Genomic DNA, 20,426 nt, shown 5'->3' on the forward strand with positions numbered 1-20,426 from the left:
CGTCGTCTCTATCCCTCTCGCCCTTCTTTCTCTGACTCACACGGCACACTATAAACTCCCAAAATGCCTTTCTTTTTTTTTTTTTTTCCTGTTCTTAATCTTGTGGCTGTTGTGCACGATTACGTTTAACTGTGCCTCAACTTGTGAAATTTACTTTAATCAACCCCGGCTTAAAATTACCCACCATCCACTGCTACTAGTCTCTGGCATGTGACCTGTGTCTTGTCCTGGCGCTCTGATCACGGGCCGCAGACTACGTGCGTAATTAGCAGTGTAACACACACATCCCCCCCCCCCCCCCCAAATTCTTTCATGTCTGGATTGAAATTTATTGCAGAGACAATTAGTCTAATTACACTGTTTGCCGCCTTGCTCAGAAGGCGGTGGCATGCCACTGTAGCAGGATCCAACTTGTGTGCCTCTGTGAGTCTCCACTTTTCGCCTCACATGTTATTGCTAAAGCGCAAACAGGAATTGTGTAAAAATGTGCACTGATGTGATTTGGCAACACGCCCCGGTGGGCGACTGGCGTGTCTGATTTATGACACGCAAATCTCTGCGGATCACGGTTCGCGCCTCATGGCTAAAGTAATACACACATGATGAGGACAGGGGCAGGGAGCGTTTAAGCTTTTGCTCTCTTGTTGCTGCCGGAGAGAACCAGGGACTCAGGAGTCTCCGAGCGACGAGCGTTTTTTCGTGAGAGAGAGAGAGAGAGAGAGAGTGACAAGAGAGCAGCCCCCAAAAGTGGGTTAGCAGAGGAGAGAGATGGTAAAAAGAAAGGAATAATAAAAGCTGGGTGGTGGAAAGAGAAAAAAAAAAAGACATGAATCAGCAGGGCACAAATCAAGGGATTTGGGATTTGGGACCACTTTTGTCAAAAAAAAAAGCGGCGAATGAGAGAGGGGGAGGACAGACATCGAGGTCTTGTGAGCTGTGAGTGACTGCAGCCAGGGCCTGTGGTGTTCTGAAATCCCAGGGCTGTGTCTGGTAAATTGGTGGGTGGGGTACATGGTGGCTGTTGATAAGCAGATAGAAAAACAGGGCCAAGTGCCTATAAATACACTATAAATACACATAGGGAAACCCTGGAGCCACGGGGCCAGCATGGTAAGGGTGCAGAGGGACGGAGGGGAGGCTCCGAGTCGGAGCTGGAGAGCGCCGCTGGAAAACAACAGAGACAGATGGAGAGGGAAGAGGGGCGGATGGAGGCAGAGAAGGGAAAAACTGAATGGAGAAACAACAACACTGGGAGCACCAGTCAGACGGCAAGAAGAAGGTATCCAGGAGACTTTACGACAAAACATACAAGCAATAAACTTTATCAGATCACACTTACGCCATGAGTCAGCCCTGCTCTTACATAAGAGCAGTAAACGAAGGGGAAAAGGGTGCAGCAAGCAAACCACCGCTATAACCGCACAAACACAATAGGATGGACGCTGCTTGGAAAGCACACTACAGAACTGACCTTGTTAAGCGTTTATGAGGCCTGTCTGGGAGGCTTTATGAGCAGGGGAAAACAAGTTTTTGCGAGAGGAGGAGCAATAAACGACAGATTCAGATTTTCCAGGGATGTGAGTGGCTGCGAGAGGGAGCAAGTGCTAGGGGGGGGAAACAGGGAGAGAGCAAAGTGAGCCTGTTTGTCCTAACTGAATCACTCCTATCATATCAGGAGAAAACGAAAGGACGGACGGAGGGAGAGCAGCGCTCTGAACTCTCGCTTTTCTTTTCTCCTGAGACCAGAGATTGAGAGAGAGGTGTGGCCGGAGGAAAAAAACAAAAAAAGGAGTGATGGTAAAAGGGAGTGACGAGGGAAGAAAAAGGGACAGAGAACAACAGGAAAAATGACCTGGAGAGGATTTCAAAAGAGGTGGAGAGGTGGATGAGGGAGTGAGACAGTGTAAAGTGACAGAAAGAGAGAGAGGAGGAGGAGAAAGGGTGTTGATTAAAGGGGCACTTTGTAGTTTTTGAGAAAAAATACAAACTCATGAGGTAATAATACAAACTCAGACATATTTACAAACAAGCTGTTCTCAGTGGAAAATAAAGTCCATGGAACACTGTTTGAAGCTAGAAGGGTGGCAGGGTCCGCCACATATAAACAAAGTAAAACAGTATCAAAATGTGTTGTCCTTTAAGGTCAGTTTGTTTACTCTGTTTAATTAACCCATGAAAGCAAAGAGAGGTTGTTTTAGTTAGTTTGTCCAGGCATTAAAAAAAATTAAATGAGTCGGTGGAGATCCCCCAAAACTACAAAGTGCACCTTTAAATATGCAGTCTTTATATTTTGGAGTCTCTGTTGCACTTAACTGCAGCTCTTCCATTACCACACAGCAGAATAAAGGGGCGAATATTGGCTGAGAGCTCCGACAAACTCCTCTTAATGTTTCCTTACACGGCATGACAGATGTGAAAGCCCCTCTTCAGTCTGACAAATAAATTATGAGTTGTACTCTTGTATTAGGCGGAGGGAGCGTGCTGCACGGTGCGCGCTGCGTGTTTAAGCGGTGCGCCTGCTTGAGTCGTTCGCGAGCGGTGAATTAGGGGTGGACATGTGGAATGAGAGGTGAAGGCCCCTGTCCCGTTCCAGACGGCGGGGCTTTTCATTTCGCCGCATCATTACCTTGAATGACGAGGCAGCCACGCCCCCTCCGAAAGAACTGGGACTCCAAAGCTCATATTTGACTAAGTGCTGGACAAACACCTCAAACACCCCCCCATCTCCTCCCCCTCCTCCCCCTCCTCCCCTCCTCCTCCTCCTCCTCCTCCTCCTCGCAACCGAACGCTGCAATGAGTTAACAGCAACACAGTTGGTAGGAAAGCGTTCCCTCTCGCAGCACGCTAATCCGTGCCATTTTGCCAAGCTGCTTTCTCCTCGCTGGGCCTAACAATGCTGAAGTCACTTCTCCTCCCTCTCTCTCCCTCTCTTTCTGCGAACAACAACAAATCATAATCCTTTGGTGAGCCCGACCATATGGTCTTTTCTTTATCCTTTCTTTATCCACACCCCACTGACATTAATAATCTGGACTACTGGGGAGATGGTATAGGGCCCAGAACGCTCCCAACATTCAAATAATCCTTCTGTCAGTTTTGTGCCTCTTTTAATCGAAGCTGGCGCTCTCATTGAAGTGGGTTGACTGTGATGTCAGACACTTACTACAGAGAGTTACCACCTGAAAAAAACCCACCGAACGCTACCTGCAGGGGCACCGAGCACCAGACAGCTAGCTGGTGAACATAGTGGAGCGATTGCAGGCTAAAGAAAGCAAAGAGAGGAAGTGGAAAGACTAATGACCAAAAAAGCCAAGCCATGACAGATTGCACATGCTGATCCTTGTCTGCTTAAGCAGAACAAACATTTAAGCTTGAAGTAGCTTGTTTGTTTTCTGACTGTCGCACTGCCCCCCTCTTGCCCAAAAGTATCAATAACAACTGCTTTAATACCACACAACACATGAAAAATAGCTCAGCAGTAATGTTTCTTCACACCTTAACTTCAGACAGATCATGCATTCATAATGAAGATGCATATTTCATGTTCTTCAGTAATCTATTTATTTTGCAATTGATGAGAGGACGATCCCATTTGCATTTTTAATCTCTGCCACGTTACACTGTTGTCACTATTCGTTGCGTTTTGCATTTTCGGTGAAGTCAAACACCTATAAACTGTAATGAATCTGAACTGTTATACAGTTAAAATTAAATTGCGCCAATAAAAAATATGCATCTCCATCTGAGTAAATTATGGCGCCACTTAAGCAGCATACCCCAAGTGAAAACAAATCACATGCTGTCATCACTTTCTCATCAATTATGCTCACTTCCAAGACAACCAGAGCTCTTTGAGCTCGAGAGGGACCGACTGGTACGTTACAGTACGCGCAGCCTCTTTCCACTCCGTTTCATGTGAGGCAGCGATTCATGTTGGGACTTGGAGGTTATGGATGGCTTTTTAATCTCCCCATCTGAGCACGGTTGCATCACTTGTTTTGACTATCCAGCCTCCTCCTGTTCCCCTCTGAAGGGGACGTCAGCGGTGGAGCTCGAGGGCGCAGGGGCGGGGGTGGGGGTGGTGGGGGTACAGATACTGAATTGTACGAGCAAACTACTTTAATCAAACGCATACAGTATGCAGGCGCGTGAAACAGATGTTGTTTAATCCGCATCTATAGTAGTGCCGGAGCGCTGACAGCTGTGGTTCACACAACCTCTTTCCCACCGTAACCTTAGTCGCCGCTCTGCTGTTTGCTAATTACGTATCGCAACATGTCCTCATAACGCCACGTTCCCCAGCGCCTCCCCTCAGAGGGCCACTCTACGGGGGCAGAGAAAGCCTAATTAGACCAAGTGTCCATCTGCTGAAAGGGAGAGGTGGAGGGTGAGTTGGAGAAATTAGACAAATGCAGTAAAAGACAAAAAAAACAAAAAAAACACGACGCCCAGAAGACCTTGTGGGGCTATAATTGAACCTGACAATCAGGAATGTTGGGGAACGACGGGTGAACATGGTATTTTACCTCCTGCTTCATTACAGTCTAATGATCCCCTTAAGGTGTTTTCCCTGACACTAACTACAGCTTATAAAAGGGATCAGTTTCTGCCGCCGGGACAGTGCGGGGAGACTGAAAGCTTTAATGGCGAGTGAAGGTGAGGACAGAAAGCAAAGGAAGAAGATCACAGGATGAAAGTTTGTGCCGTGCCGACCAGAATGGAGCCTCCGCTACGCTATAAAATGCTGGATACCTCTGTAAAAAACGGAGCTGTCTCGCCCCGTGGCAGGAGAACAGATACTGTGTGTTTTATACGAACCACGGAGCACAGATGTTTCTTTGTGCCCCTCGCAGCTCTTTAAGAAAAAGTTAAAGGAGATATATTGTACTTTTTCGCTCTCGTCCTTTTATTCAGTATTTGTGCATGTAAAAGATCTCGGAAGGTGAAAAGTCAGCACTAGCAGAAACTGCTCTCTCCCACTGAAAACACGAGTTCCTGAAACGCCTCGTCAGTAGTCCCATCTTCATTTCCTTGACTTTGTGACATCACGCCGTGTCACCATGTCACACATTTGCATAATTTATCCAGCTAGTATATTTTAATACAGCTAGTATAATTTATACAGCTAGTTTGGCACGTAAAAAAGGATTTAGCAAAGCTGCTCTGTTGTTGTTAGAGGAGCTGGCTCAGGCGTGCGTGACCTGACCAATCAGAGAAGACTGGCTATTCAGGAGGGGTCCTTAAAGAGACAGGAACTAATAGGAATTTTTGTGACTGACTAAAATTGCATGAAAGCTATTCTAGTAGTGACCCAAAATAAAATGAAGGAACCTACAAATTAGCATAATATGTCTCCTTTAAAGCAACTGTCTTTCTGGTTGTTTTTTGTAAGTGTGTTTGTCTCTTTAAGTGAAAGCATTTTCCCTCTATAATTAATGAGACTAATGGCACTTTCACCCCAAAAGCATTTGGAGCAGTTTCATCAAAGTCTGGGAGTGTTTACAAGAACATTCGGCCAGAACATTCAGGCCCAAGACAGGTGGAAATGCCTCCTCCAAGAGAAGTTTGGTGCTGTTTCTTCGACATGTATCTAGGCCAACTGCAGGACACAACCCAAAAATGCGAGAGGCCGAGCGGTGCACAGAGATGGATGCTGACATTTGATAGCCGGCGGCCGAGCAAAACCAACTGCAGTCAGGAACGATGCTCATGTATTTCTTCACATGCTACTAAGTGGAATTTAAACAGTGCAGAAAGCAAATGAGCCCACAACTCTTGGCTGAAGTTAAAGGGACTGAAGTTTAAGATTTATTTTGATTCACCATGCTGCCAAAATCGCAGACAGGTTTCCAAAACTCTGTCCAGTGAATGAGCAAGTTTTGGGGACTTTTGTTTATAAGATCTGGTTTTTCTTGTAATCATGCAGCCGGAGACTGAAACCAAAAACAAACATGTAAGAAAAAGCACATGGATCGAGCGGCTTCAAGTGTGATCCCACTACATAAAGTGTAAAGAACAACAAGCTAAAGAATATTCAGTTTCAGCGATTAAAAAAAGGGCTGGCGTTTCCAGTTAGCTCAAGTACACGGACGCCAAATTCAGGACACATGACACTGTCCTCCTCTCCCTTTGTTCATTGATTCATGGAAAGACATAAAAGCCTCATTTCCAGTCATGAAGCAGCCTCTGTGCCTCTGCCTTCAGCATCTGCTCCTCAATAAGAGTGCCGGCGCAGAGGGGCCGGGCCCGGGCCAGATGAATCAATGTCTGCCGCGATTGTCACATCAGCTGTTGAGGTGTACTGTGTCCAGACAGAGAGTAAAGGCTTGCCTTTGAGTGACAGCTCCTTCAAAGCGGAGAGACAAGATGACAGATGGTATCAAAGCCCCGCATTCCCACAGAAACTCAGAGACGGATGGGGTTCTCTGAAATGTTTATCGGCATAATTAAGCTTCTTTCATTATTATTTCAAAGAAACAATGAGGAAGTTTATCAGGGATGAACTGTGATTGTGTTGGGCCAGGAACAACTCGCCTGTGAGACTGCAGAGAAACGGCAGCACAGTTAAAAACGCATGCGTGTGTGTGTGTGAAGCTCCAGCATGTACACACACTAACGTGCGCACAGGCGCGCACACACAGATGGCAGAGGAATTTAGCCGAGGCTTTGATATGCAGATTGGATGCTGGCTTGTCATTTCTGCTGGCTGCGACACCGTGTTATCGTTCCTTCAGCACAACATTAGAGCTGATAACATTTACCTGAAGGGGGCAGTTGACTGATAATATCGTCAAGACATTTCTTGCTCCTGGAAGGCCCTGGGCCCGGGCCTGCACGGAATTTGCCACGACGGTATCGCGCAGAGTGGCCACGCACGCACATGGATCAGCACAGCGTAGACAAAGAAATATGACCACTTTTCTGTCTCCTAGGCAACTACGGTATGAATAGTGTGACAGTTTGGAAAGCTGTATGTCCAAAGTCGTCAGAGGTGGCAGTAAGAGTGTGACACACACTCTTGAGATCTCAGCATGTGTCTGTGTGTGTACACACACACACACAAACACATACTGAGATCTCAATCCCAGCGACAGTGGTGCATACTGACGAGGCTGTAAGAAGACCCGATGCTGATTTTGTGTTTTTTTTTTAAGTCTAGGGAAAAAAAAGGTGCAATCCAGAGAAAAGGGAGTGGATGTTTTGCTTCTGACAAACGTGTCAAAGTTAACGATTATGCTAATCAGCTACAGTGATTAAAACTGGCACTGTGTGTTGGAATACATTACCGGGGAAACATCACTGGTTTAATAATATCTACATTCTGCATAAATCATGATGGCTGATTACCACAGATGGCAGAGTGCCAACAGTACATTAACAGATTATTACAGTGGGCTACTTGCTCATGTGCAGCTTTTTTCCCCATCCCCACCGGACCGCAGATTAGTTGCATAAGCTTCTGTTATTGAGTGTTCATAACATGTTTCTCTACAGCACGTCGGGCCATAGTCTGCACTGCTTATTGAACATTACCATGACAACTTCGGCCCCACATCAATAAGTCATCGTCGGAGTGGCACAGTAACAGTATTTCATAGTGGTACTTGCTCGGAAAAAAATAGGTCCTCCACCACTTTACATCAGAACATTACATTCATTTAAAGCAGCAAGCTAAGAAGAGTTATTTTTGTCCAGTAAGAAGTTCAAGAGGTGGTTCATTTTGTCGTCTTCAAAAGTCAGTGACATGGGGCTAAAAAGCCTTTTCATGTCGGCCGGAGTGCACCGGAACACTCACAATCTATTCCTATAACTCCTCTATATTCGTTCCCCTCCCTGTTGTAGGCCTTGACCACCTGGCTTAATAAGAAATAGGGATGGGCCGATGGACATTGGGATTCAACCCGAGCCCCACCAGAGAGCACAAAAAATAAGCGTGGCCCCTCAGAGTTGCCGTAAGGTTCAATATGTAAGAATTTGCTCCCTGTCTACCTGTAGTTACCCGTTAGCTCAGTTAGCCCTGCAGCTAGTGATCCAGACTGGGAGCTAAAAGTGCTATTATGATACTATGATGCTAACTTTGTCAGACTAGTTCATTCTTCACATTGCGATGATAATTTCAGTACATTTTTGTATGTTTTTACCAAAATTCCTACATATTGCACCTTTAAACCTGCCAAGTCAGGTGAAACAAAGATGCGCCGTAACATTAAGGTGTTGTTAGTGTGTTGCTCTCGGTTGTTATTTATGTTTTCTTAGCTTAGCTTCCTCAGAATAGCTAGCTGGCTAACTTAATTTCAAGCCACTAGGGCTGAATACAGCTAAGTTAAAGACATATGGTGACAACATTGAACACTGCAAGGGAATGTATGTTGGATGCTCAGCAGGCAGGAATGTGGAAGTGTGACTCCCTTTACCTTATGTAGGGCTGGGTCTCGTTAAAAAAAAACCTTACTGATATCTTGACTTTGATATCGGTTTCTGAGCAATACTATTTTTATGAAATAAGTTTACATTACATTACATACAGGTAGTGACCCCGTCTTTGGGCCTAACCCAGTGTTTTTTCCTGCACGACTGCAGGCAGACATACACCAGCGCCATTAGATCTGGGCACAATTTGCATGCTGTTTGCTCATTGCCTCACTGACGCTGATGAGATAAACTGACATTTGGTATTGAATGACAAGAAATGTTTTGATGCTGGATAGTATCGAGGCAGTTCAGTTGGTGCCATAGAAGTATCGAAATTCAATACCCAGCCCGACCCGGATGACAGGAAACAAAAAGTTGGGACCACCTCAGCAAAGATGTTGTATATGCCAATCTGGTAAACATCATCCAACCCTGATAAGAAGACGTGATTTACTGGAACCAGACTGAATAACACAGCTTGCACTGATGCCCCACGGCACTGACTTTTCCAATCCTGACCATTTCAGCTGCCCTACTTTCCATCAAAAACTGAGAAGAATAGAAATGAGCGGATTCATTTTTCAGCACATGTGAATGGGACAAGGTGGGAGCCTTGTGAAACCTCTCGCAAAGCAAGCTTTTTGCAGCAGTGCTAGGCCAGAGTGCCCATTCTGCCCTTCTCCTGATTTCATCAGGGATGAATACTGGTGTATTAGCCTCGTATCCATTACCAGTAAAAACTAATTAGTATCATATTTCTCTGTACCATCAGGGTGAATTTCACCATTTTCTGTTTCATCAGTTTTCTTCATCTCTCTACATGTGTGAAGATCAGAAACATGTTGGGGGAAACGCAGTTTGCACATGCTCTACATTATTGCACCAATGGCCTGCAGTGTGTCACAGTCTCTGCAGGGAAGACAGTAAGGGGGTCAGATTACTAAGCCTGAGGGCTCCATTTGATCATACAGTATGTACCGCTCTGCTGCACTCTGAACAATATGTTCAACCCCTGCAAATTTCACCGACAGTATACGTGACGACTGGTGCGTATGTGTGTTAATCTGAGCGCTTCAACAGTTTTGTTTTTTTTCCAGTTTTTTCCTTCACAAAATCTTTTTCCATAAACACTTTCTGGTCCAGCTCGAGAGGCGCCACGCTCGATAATAACCCGGTGAAACAATTAAAACACAGGAGGAACAGTCAAAACATTAAGCAGGGAGCAGTGCAGGGCCTTAAGTGCTGCTAAATCACACATCTCGCAGTGGCTGTAATTTTAGATTAATTATTCAACTGTTTTCTCGCGCAACGGAACCGGCGGTGCAGCCGAAAATGAATAGAGCGGAGATTTGTCCTGAGGTCAGCCGGTGCGTTTAAAAGAGATTATTGTATTCTGCTATTATTCATGATCCCAGAGTGTTCTGTTTAAGATGTGCAGCGTGCGCACACCGCATTGCATTTACGGTCCAGGTAGACTCATATCCTTTATGATATATCATACGTTTATGAGAAACGTGGATAGCTGGGAGACACAAGGACGTACAAGTGCGGTTAATTCTCTTTCATTATATTCAGAATGGGATGTTTAGTTCATTCATTCATTCATTCATTCATTCAGGGGGCAATTGTGATTTGAATTGGTATAAAAACAGCTTCTATCTGATTGAAAAGCATGTAATGCATGCAAATATACACACAGTGGGTTTCATGTACGTGCTGTAAGTATCCAATTATTGTTGTGATAACGTTTACGTCATGGTTCGGTGCAGCCGCCTAAATGTGTCGCACCATTCCCACACATGTGAACCAGCAGTCTGAGCGTTAACATGCCACTTTGTAACCTCCCAGCTCCGGCGTTGCCACTTTGCTGCCGTGGATTTCCTCTATTTCCAAACAGCGGCGAGCTCCTCATCCGAGCTCTGAATGACTTGTCCTGAGGCGCTTCATCCCTTTTATTTCCTGATCCAAAGTCAGCGCACAGCCACAGAAGGTCTTGTGAATACAATATCACGCAGTAAATAAACACACGCGCACACAAGCGGCCGAACCGACAATATATGTATGGAAAAAATTTGCGGCGGCAGTGGAGGTCGGTCCGCAGAGAAGTCAGTTTGTTTGACACGCCTTTGTGGGAACAATCGCTGAATTGTCCTGTCTTTTATCAGCCTCTAAGTGTTCAGTCGTTGCCTTGTTCCAGGACAAATCTGGCAGCTTTAAGCGAGGATAATAAGGGTTTTTTGTTGAGACATGCTCTCCCCATCTTCAGACAAAGTTTGGTTCAATCTTATTCCTTCACCTCCCACGGCTGATGCTGCCTGATGATACAACATCAGCTCTTCTGCTCAGCCAACTTCCAACTAATATTTCACATTTAACACAGACATTTCCTCCAGGCTGTTATTTGCGCTGCTGTCAATATGTTATTGACACAAACGAGGTGACATTATGTGGCGCCCATCTCTTGTCTCCCCGACGTGTCAATCAAAAATTACTCACGGACCCGACTGAGCACAGATATAGATCGCTCGGTGGGGAGGAGCAGCGGAAAGGAGGAGATATCTCTTCTAGGAATACTTGCATTGATTGTGTGTGACTGAGCCAACGGTTGCCTGATTGACAAGCAATACAATTAAGTGGAAGCAAGAAGGAACGGAAGACCATCATTATATCAATCATTAGTCCTTCCCCCCGCCTTCCTTCGTCGATCATCTGCGCTCATGATCTAATGAGCTTTGTGCGCTCAGAGACTAATTTCACTGTAAATATTACAATCATGTCTTCCTGGTTCACACCAGCACAAAGTCACAGAAAGACGGAGAAAGACAAAGCAAATCAAAAAGTGTTCTCTACACTGTAAATAAGTCGACTTTACTTAAGAAAAGCCAGTAAAACCGATTATCTCAGAGTAGACTATTAAACCTAAATTGTGGGAGCTGAAAAATTTCAAATGTACAATGTGTAACAATTTTAGTTTTAAACGTTTTTTGAAAATGACTCAAATTATCACCAGAATGTGAACAAACAACAGCTTTGAGGTTATGTTAAAATATTGTGTTGCTGAGCTATCTGCTGAAGTTAGCATGCTAACCAGCTAGCCCTGCCCTCCTCCTGGTAGTCCAAACCTCCTCTGCTCGCTGTGACATCAAAACTCCCTTGGTGTAACATGCTCACAGCCCGGATTGCTAACTGTGTTGATAAGCTAACAGCTGCTACAGTTACCAGCAGTTAGCGATTAGTCTTGTGATATGCTACATTGTCTGGAATGTGAATTTGACAAGTGCTGCTGCTAAATCAAGTATAATTATTAAGAATTTTAATTAAAAAGTTGAAGAATTTGACAAAATGTTCATCACAATGTGACTAAAGAGCAGTTTTGACATTATAATGTATTGTGTTGCAGAGCTATATACTGAAGTTAACACGCTATACAGCTATCCTCAGCTCTGTCCCGGTCCAAAGCTCCTTTGTCTGTGGCGTTATCATTAACACTCCCCAGTCTGAACCGCTAACTGCACAGCTATCCGAGCTAACTAGCTAAGAGAAGCTACATAAAGCAGCACTAAGCAGTTACTCTGGTAAAATGCTTCCCCCTGTTTGTTTTGAATTTGAATTTCCTAAATATTGCACCTATACAATTATTAGTCTACTTTACTTAATAATTTTCAGGTAATCAGTTTCTTTTTTTTTCAGTAAAGTCAAAATCAGATTTTACAGTGTACCCACAGACTGAGGTTCAAAGTACAATGAAACAGCTGGGATTCAAACACAGTATATATGGCATGGGTCTGTTTTAGTCCACAGAAGTACTTGTGACAAAGGTCCCCGGTGGTCTTTAAGGTAATACATGCATACCTTTGTATTGCACTAAAAGGAACATGGACATTCTGACAGCAAAAGGCACATTACATGTATGAATTATATGAACTTGAAGGTAGGTACAGAAGGTACAAAATGTTATACTGGAGCAGCTCTCCAAAAGGGACTTTTTCTCCCACTGCTCTACAGAGTAGCCACCATTCGAGGCTCCAGCTGAAGTCATTTTATCTTAGCTGATGGTCAGAATGGTCATAATTAGTGACGCTTCTGGCAACATAGCATTAAGTGAGCTAATGAGAGTTATGATTAAACAGCACTTATAGTAAGGTCGATCAAAAGAGAAAAAGTCATCGTTATGCACTCACAGCCATATCAAGCCTCAAACCTGGAGGTTGTTGAGGGCACATACAGCCCACACTAGTCGGCACACAAGAATTAAATGCACTATACAAGAAAGGATAAACAATTCTATGAGCGCTCTAGCGGTGTCCCTCAAAGTTGCAGTTTAGTTCCCCTTTTAATTTAGCATTTATACTAATGATCAACTATCCATCTGTCCAGATGTTAACACCCAAATGTTGCAAGCTTCATCTTTACTTCCAGTAACTATAAAGAAAACAGCAGCATGCTAACCAGCTAGCTGCAACCCATCCCTCTCCAAAGCTGCTGTACTAGCGGTGTAAACACCAACACTCCCCTGGTCCCCGAGCTCCCAGTCTGAACTTCTAGCTGCACAGCTTACTGAGCTAACTAGCTAACAGTAGCTACAGTTAGCAGCATTTAGCAGTTACTCTGACGAGCTGCCTCCTATTTGTTTAAAGTATAAATTCCACAGGTGGCAGATTTTTAGATAATGCACCTTTAAACTACTTTCATGACACTGTGTGGTCTGGTAACTTTCAGGTGTTGAAAGCATTGTTGTTGTTGTTTTAGCTCATTGCTGTCTGTTTTGCAGTTAACCCGTCGCCCAAATTTCCGTGAGGAATAAAAGTATGCTCTCTCTGCATGCTGCTGTGCACCGCTCAGTGGCAAATACAAAATTATCATATTTGTATTGAGTATTTTTCCCAGCCAACCACTTGGATTTAGCAGCAGTATTATTTTTGCATATTCAACTTGAAAAACCCTTGCTGAGCCTACAGGCTACAGCATAGCTGCACCATAACATGAAACTATTGGGACAATAGGGACCATTTTGTTCTTGTTCTGCCAAAGCATTCATTTGCATTTTTTTCCATTTGAGGAAGAAAAGTCTACCCCAGTCCCTGTCCCTTGTCTTCTAAATACCCATGTGCTATGTATTTTGAGGGTTATGTGAAAAGTAAATGTTTTTTACCACATATGTTAGAAAAGTGTCCCGACTTGACAGCATAAAGTGTTTGTGTGCCGGAACAAAAAGCAGACATTATGGAAATGCCGCAATTCAGGGTTATTTCAGTCCTGGCCACAGGCATAACAGGATGGAGGGGATGACGAAGATGATAATTGAGCTTAGTCATCAAACGCAGCTTTAGTCAGGTTACAATGCAGTTGTTGTGACAAAAAGTACAACTGTGATGTTTTCATCCGTCTTTCCTTTAGCAACACAGGGCTGGGCATCAGACGGGATTCTAAGTGGCATCCCCTTGAAGACCTGTAGTCTTAACAAATATTGCCAAACAAGCCTTCAGTTAGATGAGACTAGTTAAGACTTGGTTTATTCTGTGTCTGGAAAACCGGACCGCAGACAGCAGTTCAGTGGGCTGACTCATCTGCGTTACATCACAGTGGACAGGTAGGCCATTATGTGGCGTCTCAGTGCGGTAGAAAAATGATTCAACCTCGTCATCTAAGGTGTGTTTTACCTGATCCGCACATTAAAAGGGCAATCGCCGCCACAAAACACAGCGTCAGATCATTCTCTCTTCCTCTCCCTCTCTCTCTCTCTCTCTCTCTCTCTCTCTCTGAGGAAGAAGAAAAAGGGAAAACCTAAAGGATCGATACGGCAAGCCTTTAATGGATTTCTTCATCTGTGCCGTTCATTAAGGAGCCTGCGAGAGAGAAAAACAAGCAGCGCAAGAGTGTTGCAGAGACGGGGTGAGGATGATGGAGAACGCCCGCGAATGAGAAAAGAGACAGAGCGGCCGATAAACAGAGAGGGCAGAGCAGGTTTCCACAGATATGGATGGTTAGAGGGTCGATCGTTACCCCAGACACCGTGAGCCTGCCTGCCTGCCTGCCTGCCTGCTTGCCTCTGCTGCCTGATTGCCCGGGACACATTTGCATTAGAGCTGAGAGGAGCCGAGCAGAAGAGCACAGCCGGGGAAGTCTTTGATCTCTCAGCCTCCGTCTCTTTGATGCACCATGTGGAAACACAGCGGCAGATTTGGGGGAACCAGGAGATGATGTTGGGTGTTAAGTGGAAGTGGGGGAAGTGTGCGTGTGTGTGTGTGCAAGTGCCTGTGCATGTGTGTGATGATGTATATAGCGGGAAATGACTGCGCAAATCTGTCAAGACTCTGATTGCAGTCCAAATGAGCGCACACACACACAGACACAGACGCACACACACATGCATGCCAGCACGGGTTGCCCTGTTTTGTTAAAGTCAAGTGCATTCAAGCAGGAGGGAATGAAAAAAGCCCCTCCACCCACCCCGCCCCGCCGCTTCACTCTTCAGGATTATCAAACATCGCGGCAGCCCCGACAACCACAACTGTCAAGCAACAGATTTACATCCAACCCCATCAGCCCTCGTGCTTTTTTCTCTGAAAATGTCATTTCACATTCCGGTCCCGGGTTAAAATTCGAGGCAGCGCACCAAGATTATCTGCGGATTTCGACTCTGTGCGTGTGTTGACAGCACCCTCTGCCCACTCGCCCACATCTCCTCCGGTCCGTGCCTCCTCGCCTCTCCTCCGTCCTCCCTTGCACTCCACACCTCTCATCTCCCGTCCCCTTCCCCTCCTCTCACCTCACTCTCATCTCTCCTCTCGCCCGGCCTGTCAGGATGATTTCAGGCTTGTTGCGTCTGGCCTGACTTAGCGTGGTACGATTGAAGCAGTAATTACAACAGTCTCTGAATAGCTCTTTCCTCCTCCGGAAAAACCTCGCTACCTATCATCCACAGGCTTAACCCCGCTCTCCACGCTGACATGTAGGGGCCAGACAACGGGTTTTCTGTGTAGAAAACCATTAACCCACAATTAAATTACAATCACCATAACAAAGGATGGGTGACATTTAAATCCACCAATCGAGGGGGGATTAGGAGCAAAGAGCACTTCTCTTGGGATGCGTTATCGTCTAAATATGACAGTGTGGATAAAGGAGATGTGAATTAATCAAATATTACAAAGTATCTACCAGCGGGGGCAGTTTTGGTGGACTTATCTTCCTCTACAAGTTAAGCCAAAGAGTCTTACAGGATGCACAAAGCTGAGGTGAAAAAGAAATGGAGAGCGTCGCTTTTGCTCCCCATCACCTCTTTTGGTGAGACGTTAATGATATGCTGTAGTTCGCCAGTCGGATGGTCTCATATCATAACTTGAGCGGGATTCAGACGGAGATGAGGCGAGGAACAGAGGCTTAGCGGTTGGATCACAAAAGCTCCCAGCAATTATGTCTGGCACCATTATAGAGAACCAGCTAAGAAAACTAATGACAAAATATGTAGCCCCTGGGTTAGCACGAGCGATAACTGGGTGGTGGCTGCCTTTAGCCACAGCTGGGCGCTGAACCAAAAATACACACCTCAAGCTGCTAAATCAAGCATTGGACTGCACGATAACACAAACTGGTACTTTTAGCTGCATTTCTGATTATTTCAGGAACCAGCAAATAAAAAAAAACCACACACACGCAGACCACAACACTTAATTTAACAAGATGGGAATGGTCTTTAGTCATGCAAACAAGCTAAACGCTAATGTCATCGTGCTAACATTCGCCCAATAACGATGCCAACGATGATGTTAAACAGGTATACCGTGTGCACAATCTTAGTTGAGCATGTTAGCATGCTAATATTCGCTAATAAGCAGCACATACAAGAACAATGCTAACATGCTGATGTAAAACATGAAGCTGTAACTTCCATTTGCACTCTTAGTTTGGCATGTAAGCGTGTCAATATCTGCTAATTAGCACTACAAACAGAGTCGTCTGAGGCTGGAACAAGAGACACTGTGGCGCTACATGAAAAGTAGTATCATCCTGAAGGTGACATGCATTAAAGCCACATCGCTGGCATACGGTTGAAAGTTTCACACCGAAACTGTCAAAAAATCACATGGTGACAACGGGACACTGACACTCAGCTGACCAGATGGTTTGACATCACGGAAAACAGAAACCTGATTGGATGAATCAGTCATGATATGACACGGCCCGCGTTGACCACTAAAGGATGCGCCGTGTCACCTGACAGCCCTCCGAGGTGAAATGCCTACTCAACACTTGGCTCTGACACAGCAGAATGATGTCGGCCTTCAATCGAATATCAAGGTTGCGCTGAAATGAAAGCAATTTGATATAGCCAGAGAGGAGAATGAGGAAATGAGATTGATGTTGTGGGGAGAATGAGTAGGTGGTCTAATGCGAAAAAGGAAGTCAGTCGAGGTAGAAAAGCTGCATAGTTGGTGTTTTATGCTGAAATGGCACTCAGGCTTTGACACGATATCAGAGAGATTGCTTTTTTTCTCAGTGAGACCGGACCCGTCACTGAACAGTAGAGAAGGGGAGGTGAGAGGGCTGTTCAGCCGCAAGAAACAACAGGGCAAGCGGGGAGTATTGTTCAAAGACATACAACACATAAAATGCTTTTTTGCCGCCAAGAAAAATGACTTACTTCATGGGTTTAAAGAGAGCCTGGCCGTAGTTCATGAAGGTCATGATGAGCTTCAGCTGAGTGCCTCCAGACTTCATCGCTGTTGAAGAGAAACAGACAACACGGCTTTTAACAACAGAACTACAGAAACTAAAGTTAACTATATTTTTCTAGAGAAAAGAGCTCTAGTAATGGGCTTACGCACTTTTGTACTTCAACAAACTTTCCCACCAGAGTTGATATATAGTCACACAAAAAATGTCCAACTAGATATCTAGATATTAGCTTGTGTTGTTAGCTAGTTAGCCTAGCTGCGATTAAAAAACACTAGCCAAACTATTGTTTATTCATTTCTGTAAATTGCCTGTTGATTGTCCAACATGACACTGAATATCAAGAGAATATTAGTCATTGCCTTTAGTTTCTTTTTCTTTTCTTTTCTTTTCTTTTTTTTTTACTAGTGTTTAACTTTTAGCCGACGAGTCTGCAACTTAGCCAGGCTGCATCTGACTGCACTGAAGCTCTTAGCTATTTCTCACCTCAAGCCAAATGCAACAAATTACCAAGGTGGTCTGAAAATGTAGTCCAACACCTAAAAAATGTGAGAACCAAGACAATAAGCCGATCCACAAATATGATGAGCTGAAACAACTGAATGTCTGAAAATTATGCCTAATAAAACACTGAAAATAACAACTTTAGTGTGACTTTCTTGAAAACACCCTCTTCTTCAAAAAAACCACTGGAAATGAAAGACTCATGCTTGACAACCAGTTCCAAATTGCCTGATTCCTCAGAAATGCTACGAGCTTATCAGTTACTTTCATCAATGCAGGCACGTTTTTCTGGCGGTTTTCCTTTGCAAAACAATGAAATCAGACTCATGTTTCTGGGCCACTGGAAGCTGTTTAACAATACGGAGCCGCAGCGAAGAGGCCGAAACCGTCCAAACTGTGGCTTCATTTCAAGAAGAAAAAGAGTGCTGGAATTGTTTGCACAGAGATGACCTCAAGGTTAGGGTGGAGGCACCGGCAATACAACAACTTTCTAACCAACACGGGCTTAAAATCCAGGAATGCCGTTTATTTGACCCTCTATGCACAAGCTCCACTGCCTCTCCGTATGTTATAATAAAGCTAGCTGATTTCTCTTTGATTATAAGAAACCTGAACGAAAACGAACAAGGTGCAAATATTCTCTTTTTTCTTCCCTTTTAGACAATGACAGATAAGACACCGCGGCTACAGCAAGCGCTCAGCTTACAGCTAGCTCGGCTCGCCCGTCAGCTCCAAGACGGAACCGGTTCGAGGCTTAACAGCAGTCAAACGGTGGAGTTTCTGCACAACTACCCGAGTCTCACGCATACCTTTTCCTCCCCGCTTCTATTCACTGCTCAGACTAAGAGATAAGAGCGTGGAAAAACCTGTTCGGGCCAGGGTTGCAGCTGTGTAAAGTCTGAATACAATACACAGTCACACCATGGACATTTGCTTATCTACAGTATCGAATTCTACCATCTGAGTGATAACAGAACGAGGATATTTCAAGCTAATATCTCGTTTCATGTCTGTTAGGATATAATATTCCTGATAATTACATTAATCGAATAATGAATAGTAAAAGTGTGATGTTTTCTCAGATGGTTATCGCACCGTGTCATACAAACCGATAAGCATAATCGACGGCGGCGTTCGTATCAATAACATCTTCTCAATTTCCAACCTGCGGTAAGAGCCCATTCACACATCATAAAACAGGACTGTATGTTGTGTTTACCGACCAAATGTAATATTGACTGACGCTGATTTTACACCGGCGAGACACGTCAATCCGCACCTGAAGCCTCAGCTTCCTCTGCCGCTGCGCGTGTGTGTGTGTGTGCGCAGATGTGTGTTTTGTGTGCCCGAGTGCTGATGTCACCGCGTTTGTTTGATGGGAAGGGAGAGTGAGGGGGTGAAGGACGGCCAGCGCTCGCCCGCCCGCCCGCCGCTCTCTGTTTACTCTCTCTGTGTATTCTCTGGTGGGTCCATCTGTCTCCCCCTCTCTCTCTGTCTGACTCTTTGTGTTTTCTATTCATCCTCCTCTCCTTCATGTTTTCCCCCTTTTTGTACATGATAGCGCGGTCTAAAGCCGCTCGTGGGACCGGACTTCAGTGCTGGTGCGAGGACTTTGCCGTGCCTGAAATACAACTAAATTCAGACACACAAAATAAAAGGAGCAGAGCAGCCGCCGTGCCTGTTCCCCCGCCCCCCCAGCTGATCGATCGAGAGCAGTGTTTCGGTGGCCTTTTGCCCACGAACAACCTTCTCAATCAATGTTCTCATTTATTTTTACATACAGGAATCATGGGGACGAGCGAAAACGTTTGCAGAGCAGGATCAATGTCCGTCTGACCTCACCTGCTTCTGTGGTGAAGCTGCGTATACCGGAGACATTTTAAAGTTGCACTTACATCGTTTTGTAGAAGACCTTCATTGACTGAATTTTTTTTTTTATGCCCAAACAAACCGAATAAACGAACTCTCTCCATTTCCGTGACTGAATAAACTGAATAAACAACCTGGCCTTAAAGGACAACACAATTTCTTGCTGTTGTACTTTGTTTATATGTGGCGGACTCTGCCACCCTTCTAGCTTCAAGCAGTATTCTGGGGACCTTATAGAACAGCCTGATTATTCACTTCTGGGAAAAAAAATAAATAAAATGTTTGTCTCATTACCTCATTAATATTGTAAATATTGAAATTTTGAGTTTTAATTTCCTCTCAAAAACTGCAGTGTCCCTTTAAATGAAGGCGCGTCGAACTGTAATTACCGGGAATGAGGCACCGCGAACGTAACGTTTAATTTCAGCCTCCAGTCACAGAAAGCAAACCACGTTTTTGTCCAGACATCATGATGAGAAAGTGTTTACCTCTGTCTCTCTGCGAGACGTGCAGCAGCAGCAGCAGCCTCTCACCATAATCTGTAAAAACATTGATCATATCTCGAGCCTTTGCACGCCATATCTTTATCGATAAATGCTGCTGGAAAGAGGTTACTGTATAATACATCCGAGCACTCCTATCCTTAAGTTTAGATAATAACCGACTGCTATTGGCTTCTATTGGTATTCTGCCTGAGGCCTGTGTTAAGGCTCTGTAATTACTGAGCCACCATGTATTTAGCTGGCTCGAGATGCTGAGAAACTGCTTCCCCTATCCACCCTGCCTGAGAGACAGAAAAGCAGGACGGAGAAAAAAAACAAATCTGAGAGAATTAAACAACATCTGCAGTAGAAAGACCGAAACAAAAGGAAAGAAATTCTTCTGTTAGCGACCTGGCAAGGGTTTGCTAGTTTTTAAAAAACAGCTAATCCCACTCCAAGATAAGCATTTAATCTCTGCTGTGG

At 44.7% G+C, this 20,426-nt stretch overlaps 1 protein-coding gene across 1 annotated transcript in view; it reads right to left on the minus strand.

The window, feature by feature from the left end:
* Positions 1–20,426, minus strand: part of fam20cb (FAM20C golgi associated secretory pathway kinase b) — a 61,743-nt gene that overhangs the window by 37,267 nt on the left and 4,050 nt on the right. The window contains exon 3 of the mRNA XM_030400823.1: positions 17,057–17,135. Coding sequence (XP_030256683.1) covers positions 17,057–17,135 — 79 coding nt within the window. The remainder of the gene's footprint in view (positions 1–17,056; positions 17,136–20,426) is intronic.

This window comes from Sparus aurata, chromosome 20, assembly GCF_900880675.1.
Source record: "Sparus aurata chromosome 20, fSpaAur1.1, whole genome shotgun sequence".
Taxonomy (NCBI): domain Eukaryota; kingdom Metazoa; phylum Chordata; class Actinopteri; order Spariformes; family Sparidae; genus Sparus; species Sparus aurata.